The 25,095-nt window shown below is 30.9% G+C and overlaps 1 protein-coding gene across 3 annotated transcripts in view; it reads left to right on the top strand.

The window, feature by feature from the left end:
* Positions 1 to 221: 221 nt before the first annotated feature.
* LOC123293344 (E3 ubiquitin-protein ligase UBR4) overlaps positions 222 to 25,095 on the top strand; it is a 39,803-nt gene continuing 14,929 nt past the window's right edge. For 2 of the 3 annotated variants that reach the window (XM_044874130.1, XM_044874129.1), the window contains exons 1-27: positions 222 to 340; positions 489 to 586; positions 848 to 1,105; positions 1,428 to 1,657; positions 3,138 to 3,665; positions 3,990 to 4,180; positions 4,252 to 4,613; positions 9,446 to 9,606; positions 9,673 to 9,841; positions 10,729 to 11,073; positions 11,354 to 12,092; positions 12,725 to 13,008; positions 13,077 to 13,290; positions 13,401 to 13,638; positions 14,325 to 15,511; positions 16,181 to 16,679; positions 17,165 to 18,295; positions 18,689 to 19,043; positions 19,545 to 19,808; positions 21,012 to 21,678; positions 21,811 to 22,193; positions 22,257 to 22,637; positions 22,710 to 22,841; positions 22,907 to 23,205; positions 23,625 to 23,979; positions 24,500 to 24,657; positions 24,732 to 24,906. In XM_044874130.1, coding sequence (XP_044730065.1) covers positions 222 to 340; positions 489 to 586; positions 848 to 1,105; positions 1,428 to 1,657; positions 3,138 to 3,665; positions 3,990 to 4,180; positions 4,252 to 4,613; positions 9,446 to 9,606; positions 9,673 to 9,841; positions 10,729 to 11,073; positions 11,354 to 12,092; positions 12,725 to 13,008; positions 13,077 to 13,290; positions 13,401 to 13,638; positions 14,325 to 15,511; positions 16,181 to 16,679; positions 17,165 to 18,295; positions 18,689 to 19,043; positions 19,545 to 19,808; positions 21,012 to 21,678; positions 21,811 to 22,193; positions 22,257 to 22,637; positions 22,710 to 22,841; positions 22,907 to 23,205; positions 23,625 to 23,979; positions 24,500 to 24,657; positions 24,732 to 24,906 — 9,922 coding nt within the window. The remainder of the gene's footprint in view (positions 341 to 488; positions 587 to 847; positions 1,106 to 1,427; positions 1,658 to 3,137; positions 3,666 to 3,989; positions 4,181 to 4,251; positions 4,614 to 9,445; positions 9,607 to 9,672; positions 9,842 to 10,728; positions 11,074 to 11,353; positions 12,093 to 12,724; positions 13,009 to 13,076; positions 13,291 to 13,400; positions 13,639 to 14,324; positions 15,512 to 16,180; positions 16,680 to 17,164; positions 18,296 to 18,688; positions 19,044 to 19,544; positions 19,809 to 21,011; positions 21,679 to 21,810; positions 22,194 to 22,256; positions 22,638 to 22,709; positions 22,842 to 22,906; positions 23,206 to 23,624; positions 23,980 to 24,499; positions 24,658 to 24,731; positions 24,907 to 25,095) is intronic. The other variant, XM_044874131.1, reaches the window with a different exon arrangement.

Here is a 25,095-nt window from a genome sequence, read left to right as displayed (position 1 = left end):
TAGTTAAAATTTGTTGTTTTTCTTAATATAGTAAGTCCTGTAAATAAAGAAAATAATAAAAACTATTACATAATTGCATATTACCGTGTGTTTCATAAACTAAACATTTGAATATAGCGCTCTTTGTTATAATACGTAATAAAAACGAATAGTATCAACTCACACAAAAACTATTCACTCAAAAAGAAGATAATTGACTGCAAAAATAAATGGCAGATGCAATGGCTGCTAATAGTGGTGGTGTTGAATGGTCTTCAATAATTAAGCCCATTTTGTCTGCCACTTATGGATCTTTCAATAAATCTGATGTTTTAGACCTCGCCTCTGCTATCATCAAAAGGTTCGCATTTATTTGTTTTATAAACTTTCACATCAATTAAAAAATAAATTGTCAAAATTTTTAACGAAGTATGACACTCTGGAACCGTCATTTACATCTCTCAGCTGACTCATTCAAGTTAAATTAGTATTTTTTTTTTACATTTCAGCGAATCTGAAATTCTCAGTCATTCGGAAAATTATGAAATCTTTTATACATCATTTGCGACATTAGCTGCCGATTATATTAGCACAAACGCTGGAGTCTGTAAGTACCTCTTATTTAGGATAACAATGGGTTGGGTTGTTCAAATTTTGCTCAATCATTGTTATTTAATTTTGCTAAATATTTATTTTTATGATTTTTCTAATCGTTATTTTGAATAAATAATAAAAAATTTTATTAGTTTCACTACAAAATATTTGTATTATAAATAGAAAATTGCTCTTATTTTTAAAGAGGTTATACTTATTGTTTAATATTAAAATGTTGATGCATTACATTTTTTGTTTGTAAATTTTTTTTTAGTATCTAGAAATCATATATCTACAGTATCACAAGCATGTAGAATATTATTAAATTATTTACTGTCACGAGTGAAAGCGTACAACACGTCCGAATTATCTAGTGGGGCGGACAGCGGAGCTGTACCCCCAAAAAATCTATTGCTAGCAATACGGGCATTGTGCTGTGGTAAGGGTCTCTTATCTAATGCTGATCAAGTTGCCCTCACAACTACAATGAACAGCGAGAATTTACCTCCTCATATAACAACGAAACCACCAGGTAAAGAAATTTTACTAATCTATAATTCAATGCAAGAATTTAATCAATAATCAAGAATTACATTCATCTCTTTGAATTAGATTTTTAACTTTGTAACATTTTTAAGTATTACGTAATATTAATTTTGTTGGAGTTTTCAAATTACGCATTTAAACGTTAAAAATAAGACTTGTTTAAAAAATCCCAAAAATGTTGTGTCCCTTCAAAGAATTGTTGAAAACTTTTTAATAAATTAATTATATTTTCATACCAGAATATAACTACAAATTCTTGATTAAAAATTTCGGAAATACAATTTTTTAAACTTAAATTTTTAATGTAGGTGCGGAAAAAGAAACGCCTGCTTCCAAAGAAACTGTTAGAAGGCAACGTTCTGATTTATCAGTTAGTATTCTAGAACAATTAACTTCACCAATATTGGATGGTGAAGGTATAGTTGCCAATAAAAATGTCAATAGTAGACCCATTACTTCAAATAATGATAACTCTCAAGATAATGTTAGTAAGTCAGAAGCTTCACAAGAAAATGTTGATCAAGCGTCTGAAATAAAGGTATTTTAAGTTCTTTTTTTTTTTCGAAATTCAAGAACAAATTTCTTCAAATTTGAAGTTTATATATATTAGAATCTCGATAGTCCAGTAAATATAGAAAAATACCACTAGTTTTAATGTCTTAAGAAATCCTTGAAAGTAAAAATAAGAGGAGAGGACTTTAAAATAAAAGAATTGTCAATAATAAAACTTTAAAAGGCCATTAAAAGATATTATCAATATATTCAACGATTGTATTGATCCTACGTAAATCACTTTGAAATATTACGCAATATTGAGTCAATCAAAAAGAGATTAAATTTTATTGTGCAATCTGGTAATTATTGCTTCAAATGTGAGTAGCATTGCTCAACTTTGATTCAAAAGTTTTATCTTCAATGTCTCACTCAAGCTAGATTACGGATTAAACAGTAAACATTGAGTTGTCAAAGATTAAAGGAAAAAACAAAAATTTAATTTAGAATGTATGGAGTTATCCGTAATCTAGCTTATTGAGTAATAATGGTACCCTGCGTGGGTTGTTATATTATTGTATAATAAATGGTACCACAAGAGGCCGCTTTTTATATGTGTGTGGTATGTGCGTATTGTAGATTGTTAACAAACATTTCTGTTAAATATTATGTATCTATGAGCGTTGCAAACTATAGGTCTTTTTTCTATCGCTAGATAGTCTTTCTAAGTATTAAAATTCAATAAGATACTAACTCGCATATGAATGCAAAGTTACTAGCAAAATATTAAATAAAGCTAAATTTATTGGTGATTTTATTAATTTCACGCTCGACCTTGGTGGGAAGAACTGTCTAGCGTTGGGAAACATGTGTCACAAATTGAGAAGCAGACTTTCAAAACATATGTAGATGATTCTTCTTAAAACGTCCAAATTTATTTTTTTAAATGTTTAAACGAAGGTTTTTCCAAGCATTAAGAAAATCTAAATCCCCTTGCAGGCAAAATTTGAAGCAATCAAGCGATTCACTATTGATAATCAAAATAATAAAAGGTTTTTATTTATACAAGGTATTTCTCACCACGAACTTCCCATGTTTAGTATATGTATAAACTTCGTAAATTTCCCACATGTAATTCGTTATAAACTTCCCATTTCAATATTAAAAAAAAAAAAAATTAAGAATGAAAACAAAAAATTTTTTGAATTAAAGTTTCAGTAGTAAAATCATTTTTTATTTATTTAATTATTGAGATGGAAAGTTTATTATAATACTTTTGATAAATTTACAAAGATACACTCGATATAGGAAGCTTTTATATCAAAACACCCGGTATATGATTTTGTAATAAAAGCAACATATTTATAAACATGGTCAGGAAATTTAACTTTGAAAAATTTTTCCTATCATGAATTAAGAACACACGGCGCTTAGTAAATCTTCTCAATTCCACTTTTTTTTTATCTACTCCTCAATTCGAAGTTAACCAAATGTATTGTTAAAAATTTGTTGTATTTTTTTTTTAGAAATTGTTGAGCATTACTAACAGTGAAGTATTACAAGAACTTAGAGCTAGTGAAGTATTACTTGATTTAAGTCTTAAATTACCTACTTTACGTAAATATTCAAGTAAATATGACGACACAATTGGAGGCAAACCCTTCAGTTTACCATCGAATCATACTGAAACTCAGGCTGTGAGATCTAGTTTATCTTCCATGGTATCAGATATAACACTAGTATTGGATGCAATTTCATTACCTATATTAGAACCATTAACAATACCAAAATTACAAAAATTAATGACAATTAGTGGATCAGCAATATATTGTGCATTTTGGGGTGCAATGTCTGTAAATAGTGGTTCAAGTGCTACAACATCTGTATCACCTCGCACCAGTTCGACACAATCAACTACAACAAACACTGGACAAAGTACTATATCCAAAGAAGATGATCTAGATACGTTAGCAATACAACTGGTTGAGACGGTTTTAGAAATTTTCAATTATGTTACAAATACAATTAAAAAATCAACTAGAACAGGTGGACATGTAAGTTAATTTTATAATTCATATGTCTTCCTTTCATCAAAATTCAAATACACAACTTAGATTCAGTGTAACATAAAATAAATTTTGACCCCAAAAAATACAAAAATCGGATTCATTCGACGATTGGATACCCAGTGACTGATATATCGTTAGAAATTTAAAACCATGTTATTTAACTCACTTTAACGCATATATCAGGTTTCGGTAGTTTTTGCAGCTATTGATTAGATAAACCTTTCTCATTTCACTTCGTTTCATTAGTTTACGTATTTTTTGTATTTATTATGCTAATAATATGTAAATATTAAAAACTTTTTTCTTCAGGTTTTACAAAATCATGTGCTAATTGGAGCATGGCTGCTTGTATCTGGACTTCAAGCTCAAATTTCAGCTAGTCGACTTAATTTAATGTCAGTAGGAACAACTGAACGCGAACGTAGTTCACCTAGAGAAGATAAAGGCCGAAGTCCAAGTAAAGCTCGTGATAATAGTTCTCGTGTTAACCTCCTAAAAGTGTAAGTTACTATACTTTCGCAAATACTGATTGTTATAAACTTGTCTTTACAATATATTTTTATTTGATTAGGCAACAAAATTTTGGAGTATTATCAGTTGCATTAGCAACAAAAGCATTAAGTTTAATGTCAGAATTATTAGATGATTTACATATTGAAATATCATCGTCAACAGTTGTACCAGATACAATTGAACCAGCTCCGTTGAATATTACAGCAGAATCAACAGCTTTGCAAAGGACTGTGCGTTTATTAAGTGCTGCACCAATAAATCAAATGCTTTACTACTTAGCAACAATTAGTTATCGTAAAGCGTGTACCTTAAAACGGATACAGAAGCATCCACCTGAAGGTGACACTTTTAGTCAATCGGATTCGACTACTTATTATGAAGATATGATCAGTTGTTCAGATGAAACTTCAACTGACGAAGGTAGATGTACAAAGATGATATTTTCTTTCATATATTTTGGGTATTTCATGACAAATCATAAGGTTTTAGTATTTCATTCATATCAAAAAATTTCTAATAATACTACAAAATCACATGTTTTAAGCCTTGTTCATATAATAATATATACGTATAGGGTGTTCGATTATTCGATGCCTTGCTAATCGGGAACCACAAATGATCAGATCAGTCAAGTAATTTCAATAATAAAATCAAAATTTTTCGAATTAAATGAAACTTCAGATAAATTTTATCGCAGCAGGGAGGTAAACAAAGCAATTTCCTTGGATATCACTTTTCGAACATTTTTCAAAAACTATGTTAGAGTCACAAAGTTTCAAATAAAAGTTGTAGAAAATTTAATATTCATATCTTTCGATTTAGATACAAAATGTCGTTAAAAAGAAGATCGGAAGTAATTACAGTTTTAAAGCAAATCCTACTGTAACTTTGTTCTCATGTTTAAAAAAAAATAAGTAAATTATTTCAGTTTAGTATAAGGGGTCTCCATAATAGAGTGAATAGAATTCTAAAAAAAATTTCCTTTTCAATTTTTGAGCTCGAAGTACCATTAAAGAGATAGAATATTAAATAAGATTATGATTTTTGGTGGAAAATTGTATATTTTATATTTTAGAATATTGAACGTAAATATTAAACTGAAAGGAAATAAATTGTAGTAATTCTTATTTTCTAAAGCTTTACTCGTTATGATAATGGTACATCAAAATCCCAAAACTGCAAAGATATTTTCTGCTTAGAATTAGCCTGTTACTAGCCTATTTAAATAGAATTATAGCCTATCACTCCGCTCTTCTAATGTAATAGTTTCGGGACACGTTGTATTTTTAGTCATATTTCCCCCGAAAATATAGACTTAACCATTATATCTAAGGTCATCGGGGAAGGGTGAAGGTGTGTTGTAAACCCGTTTCATGACCCTCAGAACAAAATTTATGGAGTTTTTGGATATGTCATATATATATATTGTTATATCTTCACTACTTTTGAGTGTCCCATTGGTTCAAATGAGCTGAAATTCGGTATGTAGGGTTGTTTACTAGCCAAATCGATTCTTCGAATTTCTTATGGTTTTCAACTTCAGTATAGTCTCTTCCAAATTGAGCTAGAGAATTGAAAGGTATGTACATAGATTTAATTGTCAAGGATGTACCTTTTGAGGTAACAACTACTCAGTCCTTTTCTCTCTTTTTTATGACGAAATATTAAGTTTTTTTCGCGGTTTTTATGTCTATGAATATCTGTTCTTACTCTCCAAATTGAGCTAGAAGGTTGAAAATCGGTGTGTAGGCATCTGTAAAGTCTCTCCAAATTAAGCTAAAGGGTTGAAAGTCAGCATGTAAGTTAAGTAAGTTCAGGGATGTGCCTTGTGAATGTGTCAACATTCCAGCCTACTTTACCGTTTATATAGATATTGCACGTTTTCAAAAATTTTTAAAAATATAAATTCCATTTCAATAAAAAGCATCATTAAAAAAATATGATGCGGGGGAAATATGACTGTAATGATCGAGCTATGCTGCTCACGATTTTTTTTTATTAATATGAACAAGGCTTGTTAAAAAATTTATCATCTACCTTTCGTGCAAATTGTTGTTATACTGCATAATTAGCATGTAATACCTTTGGACTGCATGATGTCCACTTTAATACTAACGATTTAAATTTTCTTCTGTATATAAAATTAAAATTTTCAATACATTTTAAGTACCGAAAATTTAAAAAAATTGTCTGATACGCATACAATATGTATATAATTAATCTTAAAACAATTTCTAAATTATTCTTAAATATTTACGTTGGCAATTTCCACATTGTAACTTGTTAGTCAGTTCTAAATTCAAAAGCTTTTCACTCTAATACCCTTTTAAACCTTATAGAATTTGCCTCTCAGTCAAATTCTTTGTTTTTGAGATATGATATAAACTATAAACTCTTGATTAACATTTATCATCCAGGAGGTTCGAAAAAGAATTTCTGCAAATCCCTAAAACAATGAATATTGAAAGTTATGACATTAACTACAATATATCTCAAATTCGGAGGACTATAATTCTGAGAGCCGATTTTTATAAACTATAAGGAGTGTCATTTATCATTAAATAACTTTCATTACTGAACAAAATTTCGATTTATTGTATTAACGTCAATTAAACTAGATATTCTAGATAATTCAGTTCTAAATTATATCTGGTTTACAATATTTTATTGATGGATAATAATACAATCGTAAACGTTTTTGTTGTAAGTCTATTTTACCTTTTAATGTTATTCAAGCAGCTACGGGTCTAAAATAAATATGAAGTCAGTGTTGTATTACAATTAAACAATTCTTAGGATTTTGCCTTTCATTAAATGGGTAACTCAATAATTTTTAAAATTACTAGTTTTTTCCTTTAACAAAATATTTTACCAAAATTATTCGAAAATTTAGCATGGATTTTCAGTAATGAAAGTATATAAGAGTTAAAAGTAGATTCTTATATGATCTTAAGTAACCTTTTACAAGCAGGAACTGCAAGAGTAAATATGGCGCGTCTCAAAGCACGTTTATCAAAGCCTGAAGAAAATCCTCGTCCTATATTTCCCATAACTTCAAGTGTTTTTCCAACAAATGATTCAATTGAGTCATCTCCAACGTTACCACCAATTCAAACAAATATACAAGTTGTGAATGGACCTGCCTATCAAAATTCAATCGTATCTTCCACGCATACAAATAATTCATTAAGTTATGTTCATATTCATAATCCTACAATAACATCAAATCAAGGTTTTAATTATGCATCAGTTATATTAAATAATTCAAATCCACGAATGCAAAATAATCCAAATAGTCAATCAAATTCAATTCAATCGTTGCCACAAAATGTGGCATACAGATCACGTTATAATACAGTACCACCAAATAATTCTATCAATAATAATATAATAAATCAATCACGTGATATGGCACCAAGTTTAACACGAAGTATCAATCGCGGTATCAATCAATTTCATAGAACAATTATACGAATACAACCCGTTGATTCGACTTTAACAACTAGTATCAATAGCAATAATGCAAACAATAATAATCCAACAATGAATGCGATTCCAATAGCTGCAACCGTACAAAGTATGTATGCTATAAATGATAGTTGGCATCCAATATTACCAACAATTATACATACGGGTACAATTGGATCCGAAGAAACAATTGTATCAAATCCACAACATTTATCAACATTTGTACATACAGGATCATCTGCATCACATGATTGTGTACAAAATCCTACCAATTCCTTATCGGCAAATGCTATTCCCACCACAACCAATGATCTTGAATATGCGACGGTTTTTCCACATGCATCTATTTGGCGAAAGAAAAAGAAACATAATAAACCACCAGCTAATGTATTGGGTGAGCTTTGCAGCCTTCCACAGCTTTGAAACTATCTATTAATTACGTTACTTTTTCTTGGATTTTTGAATTAACGTCGATTTACAAATAAATTTCAGATAGAAATCAGAACTTATTATATCTCTTTACAACGAAAAAGGACAGGCTGTTAGGGTGGTAGTGCTATCGTTTGCCATCGTATTTTGATTTACTATTAAACTTTTGAACAATAAATGAACAGAAAAATCTATTTATAATGAAAGTATTATTTGAAAGAGGCAGGCATGACTAGAAGGTTAATGTACATAACGTAAACATAACTCAGATTAAACCGATGACACACGTGCGTCAAAATTGACGGGCGTTGAAAGAAACTTCCCACATTATAATATGCTTTAAGACGCGTCTAATGAATTTTTGTAATATGAATAGCTTCTATGAAACACAAAGCATTGCTAAAATTGACGTTGTAAAATCAACGTCCATTTCACAAACATGTGTCCCCGCGCTTAGATTTGAAATCTGAATAAGTAATACAAAGAAGTCATGTACAAAAGATAGAAATTTTAACGTGTGTAAACGATCAATAAAAAAGGATACCTTATTGCTTCTGTAGCCATTTTTTATTGGTTGATTTTTAACGCATGTTGAAGCGCATAGCTTCTGCTAATCAGGCCCAATGTTAATAGCTAATTTAAATGTGGTGTTGAATTTTCAACACTTTCTATAGTAGACAAAACAAAAGACGTGGATTCATGAATTATGAAAAAACCCAGCCTCTCTGCAGGTTGGTTTACCCGAAAATATATTTGGCAATAGCTCAGTAATTAATGGATAGTTCCTTAAATTTATATAAGCTATTTTTCTCTGTAATACAACTTTAATTATAAGTGGAAAAATATGTGAGTCATTTTTCTACTTTCTATTAAAATAGAAAATATATCTATCTAAAAATAGAAAATATTTTTTTAATATTTTCTAGTTTTAGGATGATTTAGATCTTGACTAACTTGTAGTACACCATTCTTAAAAAAATTTATGTAATTGCTAAGGTGGATTTTTAGAAAAATTTCAAATTTTACTGTCTAAAATATTATTTAGAATTGTGTTAATGGAATGTTAATTGTATTTACAAAAAATACAAAATTGTTCTTTAATCCAAGCTCCTTACACGAAGATAAAGTTCCTATCCCACGATACCAGTGCTTTGAGGCTCTTTTTATGTAAGATTTGTGTATTATTTCTTAAATGGATCGTTAGAGAAACCTATCCCGTGTTCCCGAAGTTATTAACGAAGTTTCATCGATATAGATACTCTAGGCATGAAGAAATGGTACCCATCTCAAAAATCAATTTTTTAAACTTAAGAAATTAAAATATTTTTACAAAAATTTATTATTTTTTTCATCAGATGATGATAGTGAACCAATTTTGGGTCAGTGGTTTGAAGAAACTATCGCTCCACCAGAAAATAATGATACAATAGCAATGAATTTAGTAGATGGCCAAGATAAAAGTAATACACAAGATCGTGTCAATTCAATAGTTCCAGAGAAAGGAGAACCTCATGGAGTAAGCATTATTAAATTTTTTTTTTTTAATTTAAACTCTTAATCTATATATTTTTTCTTGTTTTAGTTTATAATCCTATCAACAAACGTCTTTCTATTCATGAATAAACACTTCCTATGTAGCAGATCTGCATATTTACAAAAATATATTAAATCAGGATTATCTGAACAACAAATGGTTATCTTAGCTGCTATTATACAAGATTTGGACCGAGAAACTGCCCGAACAGAAACTGGTAGATATATTATTTTAATTATCCTCTCATAAAATTCGAGAACTGTTACAGATTTTTTAAGTTTGAGAGCGTTAATTTGTGGAAGTTATTAACATTAAATAAACACATTTTATTTTCTTAAAATTCACTTTATTTAAGATTTTTTCAATCAAAATAATTTGTTTATGTACAGTTCGACTTGTTAGTCATCTTCAGAACAATTAAAATTATCTTCATTAACAATTGTTCTGAAGATGACTAACAAGTCGAAATGTACATAAACAAATTATTTTGATTGACAAAATCTTAAATAAAGTGGATTTTAAGCAAATAAAATGTGTTTATTTAATCTTACAGCTTTGTCTTATAACTACCGGGAATTTTTAACCAAAACATAAAATTTTTATTCGCCTTCAAATTAGACTCATTTGATGAAACACACGTACACCAATGATTTTCTGAGTCTTCAAAACAAGTTTAAGTAATCTTAAATTCCATTAAAAAATTTTACCTATTAGATTCGATTGATTCAAAACTTTTTGATTTCGAGAACAAACTAAAAATAATACGGGTTCAAATCTAGTGAAGACAATACTTTATCGTTGGTATTTGTTGCGTTTTTTACATTATTTTATTAACCATCCGTCGTTCTGTAACGAATACATATTCGACTAAACCACGATAATTGAGGACTTTTATGAGCTTTAATTAGAGTTGTCTTTGTTCTTTTTTATTAAAGTGTTAATATAAACATTTTTAACATTTAAGGCAAACTCTGTTCAATAATTTCATATAATTTAATCAACTCTTGGATTTTTTTTCCGGTACTTTAACAGAATATATGTTTAGAAATCGAATAATTTAGGGGAAGTTGAATGAATGATTAAATTGAATTATTTTTCTTGCAGGAACCATTTCGGTATATTTTGGAGCAACACTTGGTCAATTATATGTTGATTTTTCTCAAGCGTTGGCTAGATATACACATAACCTTATAACGCGTAATATGTTAAGTACATCCATGCAAACGGTATTATTATCACATTTAGGTGTATCACCATGGACTGTTGATAGTAATGCACCGTGGCCATTACAAGTGTATCCTAGAACGTTAGCTGTGTTATCACAAATTTTACTTATGAAACCACAACAAGAAAAAGAAGCATCATGTATCAGTATTTGGCATCGTCTAGTTAATACTTTAGTGGAAAATGTTTGTAATCCACCTGCAACAATCGATTCAGAAAATGAAGGTAATAAATTTATAGGTTGTTGCTTTTTGAATCAGCCTCATATTATTAAAACAATTCTTTAAAAAAATCTGACAGGCGCCAGAAAGCATATCATACATGGCGCACAGTCTCAAAAATTCTTATTACATCTCAAAGGGTATAAAAAAATTATACTCAATGATTTTCTATGAAAGTTCATTATACGCCACTTTCTATCATTTTTAAATTATCGGATGAACTACTAAAATCTTTTGTATTTTGACCAGTTTTATTAAAACTAATCCATTGCAATTTTTTTCAGATTTAAATGTAGAACATGCCCAAGTACTGCTCTATTTATTCCATGCCTTAAACTTAATGCAGAAGAAATCGGTCCTTTTATTAATTGCTGGAGGAGTAGTACGTTGTTCCGAAGTAGCAAGACCATCAAAAGACACATCCACAAAAGTGACCATAGAAAAAACTGAAGATGAGTCGAAACAAGAAGAATCAAAAGATGTAGTAAAACTTAGTGAAAAAATTAGCACAGTTCCAACTACAACCCAACAAACTCCATCGTTACGTGATATTCAATTATTACATTTGTCAAGACTTCTTCTGTTATTAGAGTACGCAGTTCGACATTTATACGATGCACCTGCTTCCTTATTACAGCAAATTCAATGGAATTTATTTATTTCAACGGGTTTGATACCATCTGAACAAGAAAAAGATTTAACCAAAGCACCTTCTCGACAATATGCACCTTGGAAGAGTATTGAAGATAATTATCGTAAAATTGGACAACCTGACGAATTCTCAATGAAACCTAGATTTTACAGTATTGTAAATGTGGAATTAAATAATCAAGATACACCACGTTTAGATGGATTGGCGTGTAATTTTATTTTAGGAACGCCAGATAAATTAATGTATCCATTATTAATTGATGCATTGTTAGAAATTATGAATGTTGCGAATATTTCCACAGAAGGTGAAAATCCTAAGTTATCATTTCAAGGATTATGTGCAACACAATATTGTTTCACCATTTGTTGGAGGTAAATAAAGCAAATTCGTTTTTTATTATAACGTATTAGGTTATTCTTTTCGACAAATTAGATCTGCATGTTTAAGTTTGGTAAATACTGTTCATACTAAGCTATTATTTAATAAAACATTGTCTTTATGGCCCGGGAGACTAATATTTCGTAAGTGTTTGATCGAACGCACAAGATTCGCTTTTCACAAATATTAGCTGAATCCATGTCCAAAAAAACCTTTTGGCCTTCCGGACTGTTGTAAGTAAATTAGCAATAAATGTCCTTCGCATGTACGTCGCCAAGTTCTTAGCTATAACGCAAGGTTTTAGCTATTGTCCGAGATTGTCTTATAGTTTTTTATCAATCTAAAGTCTTCGAAACAGTTTTTATAGTCGTATTCCGGTTTAGACTTGAAATTGGGTACTACGGATTGGAAGTTTTAGTTTCGAAAACAAAGAATCGAGCGGGACAAAATCTAGCAAATGTAATGGTAAAAGTTGGATTCAAACTAATAATAAAATATAAATTAATAATATTAATGCCCGAAATAAAACTAACAGTTGGCATAAGATTGAATTTTGGTTTGGTATAGGTTCTTTTTATTAAATAAATAATAATTGTAACTATGTAAAAATTTCTTTTTGTTGTAGATTATTACAAGTTCTACCTCCGTCAACAACCTACATGGAAAAATTAGCATTAGGCAAACCATTACCAGTTGGGCCACTATTATTACATTCATTAATATGGGGACCACGAGCGGCTCACAAAACATTTAGTAGATGGTTGAAAGATGCTTTAGTAAAACAAAGTATTTATACCCAATGTGCGGAAAAACTTCTAAATACTGTAACCGATGTAGTTAATACTTTACAATATGATATTACAATGACTAAAAATACAATTATTGCCCTGAAACCGTCATTTGGATCAGGTAAAATTAATTTATTATACCTATTTGGATTTTTCAATTATCTAATACATTTTTTTTTTAAATTATAGATTCAATAATACCCAAGGAAAGTCTGCCCCAATTATCCACATTGATATTACTCGATTCAGTTATTGCCAAAGTTCAGATTGCTTTAATTGACGAAGAAGTACGCGAATCTTCAAAATCTGCTGGAAATCGTAATTCTCCAACAAGTACTGAATTAGTACAAGATATAATGCCGCATGTTATACAACTTGCCAAAGCTGTACACAATTGTATAAGGTAAATATTTTTAACAAACTTTTGATAAAAAAATAATTTAAGCCGCAAATATATATGACAATTCTAATTTTTCTATATTTAACACATCCTTTTAAATTATTTTGTTGTAGTTCGAGTCTTCTGTACGAAATGCACGAATCTCCTGATGCAGTAGTACAAAATAATGCTACCCCTGGAAATAAATACAGTATCCGAGAATTAGCAGCATTAACACCGGTTCTTGCCTTATGCTCATCAAAACATTCTTTGACTGAATCGTTAGCTAATCCTATCGTCGAACTATTACCTTTATGTGCTAGAAATGTACTAGAAAAATGGAAAATGTGTAGTTTACCAGACTGTAGTTGGGTAAGTAGTAATTTTTATATTATACTCTAAGGTGCGTTGATTTCAACGAGGTTGCGTTTAATAATGAAGTTTAAACCATGGATCAAGAATATATATATATAAGGCGCCTATTTGGGCGGCGTCTAGTCATCGGTCGTTGCGTACTTTGTACTGCTCGTCAGGCTATCTAGGTGATTGAAAACAATTGAAATTGTTCAATCTATGGACACTACACAAGCATATTCAACTCAAACGGGGGAATTGTCAAAATTTGTCATCAAAATAGCAAAATTAATAGCGTCGCAAGTGTTCATTTTGCACCGAAGAAATATAGTAAAATAAGTAGAAGTGAATTAATTACATTGTTATATTTTGTTAGATTTATTTTTTATAAATAACAAATTAATTTAATATCTGATTCAATAATCTAAATTGATTTAAATCTCTTATCACTGTGCAAAAGGAACACGATTGCCATCTTTTTTTTTTTTGCAGATAATTGTTTGGAGTTAAGTGTCCTTGTGTAATGAATGTCGGTGTAAAATGTCATTTTGAGCGCTTACTGATCACTGTTTTCTAGAACTTAACATATTAAACTTTTTGCTCACGTCAAATATTTGGCACTAGCGTCAATTAGACATAACTTGACGCCCAAATTAGGTGTCAATCAAAACAAATCTTAACAGTTATTGTTGTTTTTTTTACAGACTCCATACTTGAATGATATTATACCATCTGAAAGCAATATATTTGCTATTGTAAATGTTCATATCTCAACATTATCTACCCGTGCAAACTACTCAATTCATATAAGTCTAAAACGTTTACTGTTTGTATTAGTAAAATTCATTGGCCAACATATATCAAAATCAGATCCAGTTGAATTGAAAAATTCTGCAATCGATTTATTAATTCCATTAACATTGGACATTCGAACAGAATTCGCTCATGAATCGGCTGCAAAAACATTAGAAAAATTAATTGGTGATATTAATGTTGAAGAACACCAAAAACGTGTTTACTTATGTGTGTTAGAACATATTTATGTATTACTAATTAATTTTACATCATTAATTGATTTAAATTATAGTATCATGATTGACGAAAGAATTTTACATGATTGTCTAAAGTTCTTAGAAAAATTATTAGATTCAACCGGTGGTCGATATGCGTTAGCACAATTTTTCGTTGGTGATCATAATTTGGTCAAAGTATTAATGTCAGTTTCTAGTCCTTTAACATCTCAGCAATACAGTACTAAAGTGCTACAATTTTTCAATAAGCTATTCCAAACAGCTGATAAAAATCCATCCGATATTAGTTTAGAATATTTATGTGCTACAATGTCAATTCTTGCTAAAGTTGATTCTGATAAGTTACAAAATTGGTTACGTCATGTTATCCTGGGTAGTAATAACATGGATAGCAGTGTAACCTCATCAAATATTCAGACACCAACGATAATGACAACAGCAGCAGTTGCAACAACTTCTACAAGCCCTCCAGCCGCTGATGATATTACAAAAGTTGATGAAAATGGTTCAAAAGATGCTCCGACCAATGCACAACAATGGAACGGTGCACAAGTAGCCAGTTCTGAATCAAATGATTCACCTAGTCCAACTGTTGAACAAAAATCTCTTTTACAAGAAAATAGTCAATTATTACAAGCCTTAACTTCGTATATAGTCAAAGAATGTCGGGCTGTAACTGAAGATGTTTCACTCACTATTTTAAAAGCTTTATTGTCAATTGGATCGCAAGTATTATCTGCTGATATTGAAGGCAAAGGTTTTCCAGAGCTTTTGAAAGTTATGGTTAATTTAGCCGATGCACGTTGTGGAAAAGGCCATCAACATTTGTTTATTGCAGCAATTGATTGGCTTCAAATTTGGTAAGATATTATAAAATTGTAATCAAAATTTTTAATAAAATAATATTTAACTTCGAAAGAAAACGGATGAAATAATATAAGAAAAATAAGGTTTGATCCAAAAAATTTAAAAAAAGCACAATCAAAACTTTTGCTATAAATGTTGTGTGGACCTTTCTGTTGAAGATAACATAAAATTTAAGATGTGCTACGGTCGCTTTCTTAAAAAAAACAAGAAATATATGAAGCTAATCAAAAAATTGATTTTTTTTTTTTACCCTCAATTGTTTGCTCTTCTTGAAAGTGATCCATCACCTGGGAACAACGACGATTCTTCCTATGTGTAGCATCTTAACACTTTATATTTCCCTCCACAAACAATTTGATATAGATCCCTAAAGGGTTCTAGATGTCGCTGGCGTGACTCATTGAATCTTTTCGTATTACTTTCTAAAAATTTCACTGGCCACTAACCAAAGAAAGTGGTTTCCGTTATTCCAGATTCTATTTGAACTTCATATTCATTTAATTAATTCGTATTCATTTCCTACAAAGTCGTAGCTATCCCTTTTGAAAATTATCTTATTAAGCCTACTTTAGTTAAATTTAATTTAAAAAATTTTGCATTTTCTTGTCTTTCTTTTTTCAATATTTCAAAATTATTAATATTACTTTTTTTTTTGTTTATAGTAAACAATATTTAACTCAACCTGATGTACTACAAAAAATTGAATCCGGTCAAATTACTGGAAAACACACAGCCATGTTGGATTCGACATGCTGTTTACTATCATATATTGGAGATATTATTTCCGCATTAATACCTCAAACACCTGGAACGTCAACTTCATCGATTATCGGAACAAACAGAGCTTTAAGTCCTCCATGGGAGGGTGAAGTACCTGCTGAATTAGATCCTGAATGGTTAGACGATGTCAACGAAGAAGAAGATAGTGGTGCAGAGGATTCCGATGAAGATTCACTATGTAATAAATTATGTACATACACAGTTACACAAAAAGAATTTATGAATCAACATTGGTATCATTGTCATACATGTCGAATGTTAGATGGTGTTGGTGTATGTTCTGTATGTGCAAGAGTTTGTCATAAAAATCATGATTTAAGTTATGCAAAGTATGGTAACTTTTTCTGTGATTGTGGAGCCAAAGAGGATGGCTCATGTCAGGTATTTTTTATTTGGAATTTTTTAAACCTTTCAAGCTTTGTATTATCTCGTGGTGTTTTTAATAACAACAGTAACTGGTACTACTCTTTAACATCGCTTTCATAGAATGCGAAAAAATCTTAGTAAAAAATTTGCTCTTAATTTCAAATTGTACAGCTTAAACTTTATTTTGAAGTTTCCAATTTGTATTTACAACTGATGTCCTTTGTAGTCCTAAACCCAGCATACATTATCTGGATTTATTTTTTCATAGCTAAAAATTTATCCAGGCGAAGTTATTCGACAGTATATTAACATTGTGCAAGGGCGATATTGAGAGGACTGCCATTTTAAGTTATAGGCCCAAATGTATACAATAATTCCAAATGTATACTGACTCTAAAACTATTAGATTTTGTAAGAAAATTTATGAAAAATCAATTGGGATAAAAATATTTTTTTAAATATACGTGTTTAATTTTTTATAATTACAATTTTTATTACAGGCATTGGTTAAAAGAAATCCACAAACATCAGGAGAAAATCGAACGGCGGCATCCACAAGTGGAGCAATTACTGGTCATACTACCTATAATACTGAGCACGTCCTTACAAGTTCATTACGCCGACGTCCAACGTCACCAATTACCTTAGATAAAATAATAAATACTCGTGATAAAAACAAAATTGTAACGTTAGCCAAACAATTAGAAGATTGTCGAGAGGCTTTAATTACTCATGTTTCATCTAGTTCAGCTGTTACTGCATTAGTTGAGTTAGCTGATGCATTAGTACCTGCTGTACAAACGTCATGTCAACAATATTCACCAGTAGGATGTTTAGCACGAGCACAAAAAGCTTTAGAACAATTACATACTCTACCTAAAAAATGTGTGCATAGTGATCCATTTATGATGTGGCCAACATTAGGTTCACAAGAAGGTGCCTTTGAAAATGTTCGAATGAATTATTCAGGCGATCAAGGACAAACAATTCGACAGTTGTTATCTGCACACATGGTGCGTCGTGTAGCTATGTGTTGTATGTCATCACCGCATGGTAAACGTCAACACTTAGCTGTTTCTCATGAAAAAGGCAAAATTACTGTATTACAACTATCAGCGTTGTTGAAACAAGCTGATTCAACAAAACGGAAATTAACATTAACAAGACTAGCTTCTGCACCAATACCCTTCACTGTGTTATCATTAGCAGCTAATCCAGCAAATGAAGATTTTCTTGCTGTGTGCGGTTTAAAAGATTGCCACGTTTTAACGTTTTCATCAACTGGATCAGTTTCTGATCATTTAGTATTGCATCCACAATTAGAAACTGGTAATTTTATAATACGTGCAATTTGGTTGCCAGGATGTCAAACACAATTGGCGTTAGTTACTGCTGATTTTGTTAAAATATACGATTTATCTAAAGATGCCTTGAGTCCACAATTTTTCTTTTTGGTACCGAGTGGAAAAATTCGTGATTGTACTTTTATGTATGCAAATGGTTTGTTCCACATTTTGTTGATGTCATCGCCAGGGCATATTTATTATCAGGCATTAGATGATGCTAGTTCAGCAAAACATGGATCGTTTTATGTCACAAATACATTGGAAGTATTAAATGTAGACGTTAATGTAAGTAAGATGTTTTGCTAAATTAAAATTCGCATTAAAATTTATTTTGTTAAAAATATACGTGCCTATATGTATCTCATATTTCATGGGTTCATAAAGCGCCGCAATTGATGGTGACAGAAAAAAACATTTTGCTATTCCATTATAATATATTAGCAGCTATCCGCCCTTTTCGCTGGCAAATTTCAATTTTTAAAACAGACTAACGCGTTATAGTCTTCACTTCCCTTACCCTCACTTATCTCCCCTTTTGTTCACAATGTCATGATGCGGAACCCTTATTTTTTTTGAAATGAAAAACACTCCAGATACCAGTTTATACAGATAGATGTGTGAAATTTAATAAAACAATTTTAAATTGAGAGTTACGTTTAATTTAATTGTATTTTTTAGGATGATAATGGTCAAGTTGCTGGTGGTGGAGTCTCTATTTATTACTCGCACACATTACAACTTTTATTCTTCAGCTATTCACAAGGCAAAAGTTTCATTGCACCATTAAAAGAAATGAATGAATGTTTACCAGTTGTATTTCCAATTAATTTAACATCAGCAACGACAACCACTACAAACTCATCTAGTGGTGCAGCTGCTGCTGGAAGTGGAAGCAATGCAAGCGTTGCGAGTGGCAGTGTTAGTGGTGGAAATACCAAAAGTAATGGTAATAAAGTCACTAATCCACAACCACTTTGCCAATGGATGGAAATTGTGGGACACCCAGGTTTAGTTTGTAGTGTCATGCAAACGAGTAAGTTCTAAACTTATATAAGTAATGTCATTTTTACCAATTTACAGAGTTGGACATAAGTACATTTATAATGACTTCTATTTGATTCTGTATTATAAACAAATGTATTGTGTAACGACTTTTCTTTAAAGACTCGTATATCTAAATAAATATAATTTTATTGGAAATTCGGTGGTATACTAAATATCGGTTAAAAAATAACGTTTACAAGCTTTCGAAGTTTTTATATAAGTATTCTTGGCCATATTTTTTAGGCAACCCATTACAAGGATATTTGTTAGTTTTGATCATTTCATAAAAATAACTTTAATTTGGTAAACAGGTGAATGAATGTCGACCTTAATTTGGCTCTTGTACTATATATACAATACTGTGGTTTATAATGTTGAATCAAATAGCATTACAACGGTATATCATCTTGTACCGTTGTTCCAATCTTAAGCTTATTTTCCATTCGCCTAGCCAGTCTACGGTATCTAAAATAATTAATTTTTTTTAAAGGTAATAACCCAGTTATTTTAATGATTAAACCGAACACAATCCTTGTACAAGAAATAAAAATCGTACCAGCAAAAGCAAAAATAATGGATATGGTTGCTTTAAGACATGCAGCTTCACCATCGACAGCAACAGCTGTACCTGTTAGTAACAGTACTGGCACACCAGGTGGTGTACCTGCTTCAGCTGCAGAAAATCGTACTACATTGATTCTACTTTGTGAAGATGGCAGCCTACGAATTTATATGGCATATATGGAACAAACTGGTAAGTATCGTCTTTTATGATGATATATCGTCGTTTAAATAATAAGAACTATATTGTTATGTATATTTAAATTTTGATCTTCCCCCTCCATATCTCAAAAAAAAAAAACTTTGTGTACTTTCAGTCTTTTGACCTACACATAAACAAATATCAGATTTGGTTTTTTTTTTTTTTTGACAAAAATGGAAAGATTATAAAGTTACAGGCAGTTTTAAAATAACTTCAAAAGAGAAACGAAAACGCACGATCAAAAAAATGTTCGTAAAAGATCGTGTAACGTCATAATGTTATTTAATAATTGTATACAGTGAATACTATTCAATTAACATTATTACGTCACAACGATGTTTTACGAACATTGTTTTTGTCGGGCGTTTACGTTTTCCCTTTTGAAAAGTTCTTTTAAAACTCTGTAACTTTAAAATTATCATGAAACAAATGAAAACAAACAATTGACTGAGTTAATTGTTGAAATACCCTGCATAATCAGTTGATTTCTTTATCACATTACACATACAAACATGTGACACATACATAACTGATAATCAAGTATAGTACATATTATAAAATTTTCGCCTAATTGGCGCCCTCACGGGTAAACAGTGATGTTTACGAAAAAATGTTTCAAACAAAAGTTGTTTAATTTTTGATAAGGAACATTTTTTACATTTAAACTTTTGTTTTATCTCTAACGGTTTACAAGATGGGTCCTACGGACCCAAGACCCAATTGACCTATGATGCTCATTTACGAACTTGACCTCACTTTTTACGTCCTGAGTACGCTGTAAAAATTTCAGCTCGATATCTTTTTTCGTTTTTGAGTTATCGTGTCCACAGACGGACGGACGGACGATTGGACAACCGGAAACGGACTAATTAGGTGATTTTATGAACACCTATGACAAAATTTTTTTCCTAGCATCATTATTTTTAAGCGTTACAAACTTGGGACTAAACTTAATATACTATGTATATTTCATATATACATGGTATAAAAATAAAAACAGTTTTGTTATAAAACTAATATATCATCTTTCCATTTTTGTAAAAAAAAATTTGGTTCAAAATACCAATTTATGGTTTCAGAAATTTTAAATTTCTGCCTGGCCTATTTCTTAAGAGCATCATACATTTTTTTGCAATTTGCTAAAACTATACTTTTTTAAATCAAATAAATATTAACTAAAAATATAAATTACAGGTTTTTGGATGTCATCAGCAATTCAACCAGTGACCACAACACTGGCAACAAAACCGGTTCGAACAAAGAAAAAAATATTAAAATCTGGTAAGACAACTGGACAAGTGACATTCCCCGTTGATTTCTTCGAACATTGTCAATCTATGAATGACGTTGAATATGGAGGCAATGATCTATTACAAGTATATAATGCACAACAAGTAAAACAGCGTTTGAACACCACTGGAATGTATGTGGCATGTACAAAAGCTACTGGTTTTTCAATGGATATAATAAACAATGATAATTCAATGGTGATGACTGGTATTCGTGTATTGTTCGGTAACCAAGATATTCAGAGAACACCCACCTATGTTGAAGTATTTGGTCGTGTAATCGCAACAACCGTGACACGTAGTCGATGGTATGATATACCATTTACACGTGAAGAAAGTTTACAAGCTGATAAACGCATAACAGTCATATTTGGACCATCCTTGGATCCTGATTCCGTTACTATGGTTGACAATATTAAAGTGTATGGTAAAACAAAAGATAGTTTTGGATGGCCAGATGAAGCAGAAGAATCATCAAGCAATATTGTTGCACCCGTTGCAAATCCAACAATGACAAATACTGATTCTGATTTACATTCACCTAATCAGACTCAACTAACCTCTTTAGACAAGTAAGTTTTTTAGGCGCGTGTTTGAGACCTCTTTGATCTTATTGTTATTTTAGACAAAATTGATTGGCCAAAGTCTTTCTTAACGAAAAACAATTTTAACTAGTATTTACGAATGTTTAATTTCTTTTCTAGACTAATATCAGGAGTTTTAGAAGTACTAGACAGTAGTTTCTTGTTATTTGGAAATTCTAATGAAGAAAAATTATTAAATCAAAAAACATTAGCTTTAGAAATGGCTACAAAATTATTAATATTACCAACACCAATGACGGTACAAATGCAAACAAAAGCAGTTTTATCATCGTTACATACAAATAAACAAGTATATCACAACTTTAAAGATGAAGCATTACTAACGTATGTGCTGGAATCATTAAATACAATGTATGATATTGGTAAAAATAAAGATGCTACACATATTGATGCTGAAGATTTCTATCGACTTGTATTAATTGTGCGTGGTATTGCTGTTTCACGGCCACAAAATATTGTACGATTCACCGAATTACATCAAAGTAAGTTTTTTCTATTAGTTTAGGTTTAAATTTTCAAATGACTTAATTAATTTTACCTTACAGATGATCACCCAACTAATACAAAAGAATCACCATCAAATTATCTACTAGCACAAATATTTGAAGTACTATGGCTCCTACATTCTGTTCGACCCACAAATATAAATTTAGTGTCAGTTGTAGTACCTGGATTATCTCATGCTGAACATATAATACATGCCATCGTTGATATAATACATGCATATATGATATGTTGTGATAATTTAGAAACAACAGTAACGGCTGGTGCTAACTTCTACATAAGTCTTTTATTGAGTGAAGACTCACAAATCGCTTTTAGTGCAAAACAAGCCATTATTCGTGTACTCAAACCGAAAATAAAACGACGTCGAGTATTTATTCCATCGCCTCCACATTGCTCAACGCCTGGAACTAGTGGAATTAGTGAGTAATTTGGATAATTTTTTAAAATATTTTTCGATTATTATGAAATTTATTATTTTATTTGAAATTTAGAAACGTCAAGTGATATAGACATAGAAAAAGTAAGATCATCCACAACTAATAACGCAATTCGAGAACAGAATGAATCAGAAGTGCAATACGAAGTAGATACTGTTGAACCAATGGCACTTTTACAGGGAGAGAGTAAGTATAGTGTATTATCATTCACGATTTGTATTCGAAAAATCATCATTTTTTATTGTTATTAGATATTCGAGATTTAAATATAAATCCACTTGAAGCGTTACTTGGAGGTGCTGTAGCGGGTGGATTTTCGCCATTGTTAGATATTCCTCCAGACGCAGATGATGAGACTATGGTTGAACTAGCGATTGCACTTAGTCTTCAAGATCATGAATTAGCTGCGGTCGCAGCTGATCCAAGAGGAAACGGTATAAATGCAGGACCATCCGCATCAAATGGTGCGGCCACTGGAATTGCAGGATTATCTCGTGGAATGTTGCGTGCAGCTGCAGCTTTAAGCAATCACGAACTACAAAGTTTACAAGTAATAAGTTCAATATCATCCAGAAAAATAGACTAGTTTTGCGTTAAACAGGAATACAATGAAACACTTCACCTTAGATCTTTAATTCTCCCTTCCACTAAACTGAATATTCGAGGTGTTTTATCCATTGTCTTCATAAATATTGATTTTTTGTGGAAGAAGTCTTTAGAAGATAATAACTTTTTCAAATTTTAACTATTTAAAAAGTTATAAATTTTCAAAAATAACAGTTCGACGGTTGAAAACGATTGTTTTTTTAGAATTTACGAACGAATTTTAGGCGAAAAATAGATATGGCAAGAGTCGTGTCCGTTTAAAATTTCACTCGTTTCTGATTTAACGCAAATCCGAATGTGCATTATATTATGACTGTATTATATTATTAAATTTCATTATTTTAACTTGATAAAATTTTCCAGGCAATTGCTCAACAAAGTGTTTCTCAAAGTAATCCAATTGGTCAGCAAGCACCCGAAACAGGTCACTATAGCGATACAACTGCATCGGCTGGTGGATCCGATGACGAAGGTAGTACTGTTGCTACTGATGGCTCAACATTACGAACTTCTCCTGCTGAACAAGCTGGTAGTGCAGGTTCAGAAAGTGGTGGCAGTGCTGTTGAAAGTATTACAGGTGAGCATAATGTATCTGGACGAAGTTCAGCATATGATGGTGATAACATGAATGAGGGTATAGCAGGATTAGTTGCTCGATCGGATACTGCATCATTGGTTAGTGTTCAACAAACAGAAACCGATGGAATTGAACCAGAAGGTAAGTTATAGTGCAAATAAGGTAATCCCCACCAAATCAATAGACAATTTTTTTCTGACAAATGTAATAGGAGTTTTTTTTTTTTTTTTTTTTTGAGTACATCTTCAGGAGGTTACCTACCGCTCGTGCACTGGTTTACTAGTTAGTTAGTCTTAATTAACCTACAAGAGACTAATTAATATAGTGAATATGTCGTGATTATAAACTCTTACCGAGTCAATGTTTTGAAGTGTAGGTTTAAAAACTTACATAAAAGCCTCCCTTTTTTATCTGTATTTTCCAAAATTTTTTTTTTTTTTTTAATGGAAATTTTTATGTATTTACCCAAAATAACTACTAATATGACAAAAAGAAGTGGAAATCCCAATTCGACGAACGCTATTTTTGGTGGTAAATAAATATTGCTTACTGATGGCATCTTGGCAAAAAAATAACTGACGCTTTTTGCAAGATGAACCTAGTATTATATTATTTTGTTTCACGATAATAAATTTTAACAATGAATCGGTTTCTCTTGCAGGTGATCCGGATCCTGATGGTGATAATGATGCCGATACATTAGATGGAACCTCTGCAGCCAGATTACACTCACTGCGTGTCCTACTTTTAGAACGTTTAACTCAACAATTCCCCTCATTAAGTAATGTATCCGGTGTACGCGCTATACCATTTATGCAAGTAAGTTTTAATTATATTATCTGCTTGAATATATTTTCTGTATGGTTTGTCACAAACGCTCAATTCTATTTTAGGTAATATTAATGTTAACTAGTGACCTTTATATTACAAGTGAAAAAGATAGAAAATGTTTAGAAGGTCTTCTAAATGCTTTAGTAGCAGAATTACATGTTGATAATCCAGATACTGAAGATGTTAGTTCTAGATCAAATACCAAAGAAGTACGATTAATAATTATGAGATTATTAAGTAAGTAAAATCACTTTTATATCGATACTAAACATTGAGTATTTTCAGTTCTCCAGACAGACATTGTTTTAGAACTCCTTATTCATATAAAATTTTAATAACTTGGCTAAAAATTGCTTCTCTATGTCGTCGATAGTCTTTAATTATTTGGGCTCTAAATTAAATATAAGTGATACTTTGTCGGATGAT

Source organism: Chrysoperla carnea, chromosome 2 (assembly GCF_905475395.1).
Source record: "Chrysoperla carnea chromosome 2, inChrCarn1.1, whole genome shotgun sequence".
Classification (NCBI taxonomy): Eukaryota; Metazoa; Arthropoda; class Insecta; order Neuroptera; family Chrysopidae; genus Chrysoperla; species Chrysoperla carnea.
Note: the sequence above shows the minus strand (reverse complement) of the source record. Positions and strands in the feature narration are given on the sequence as shown.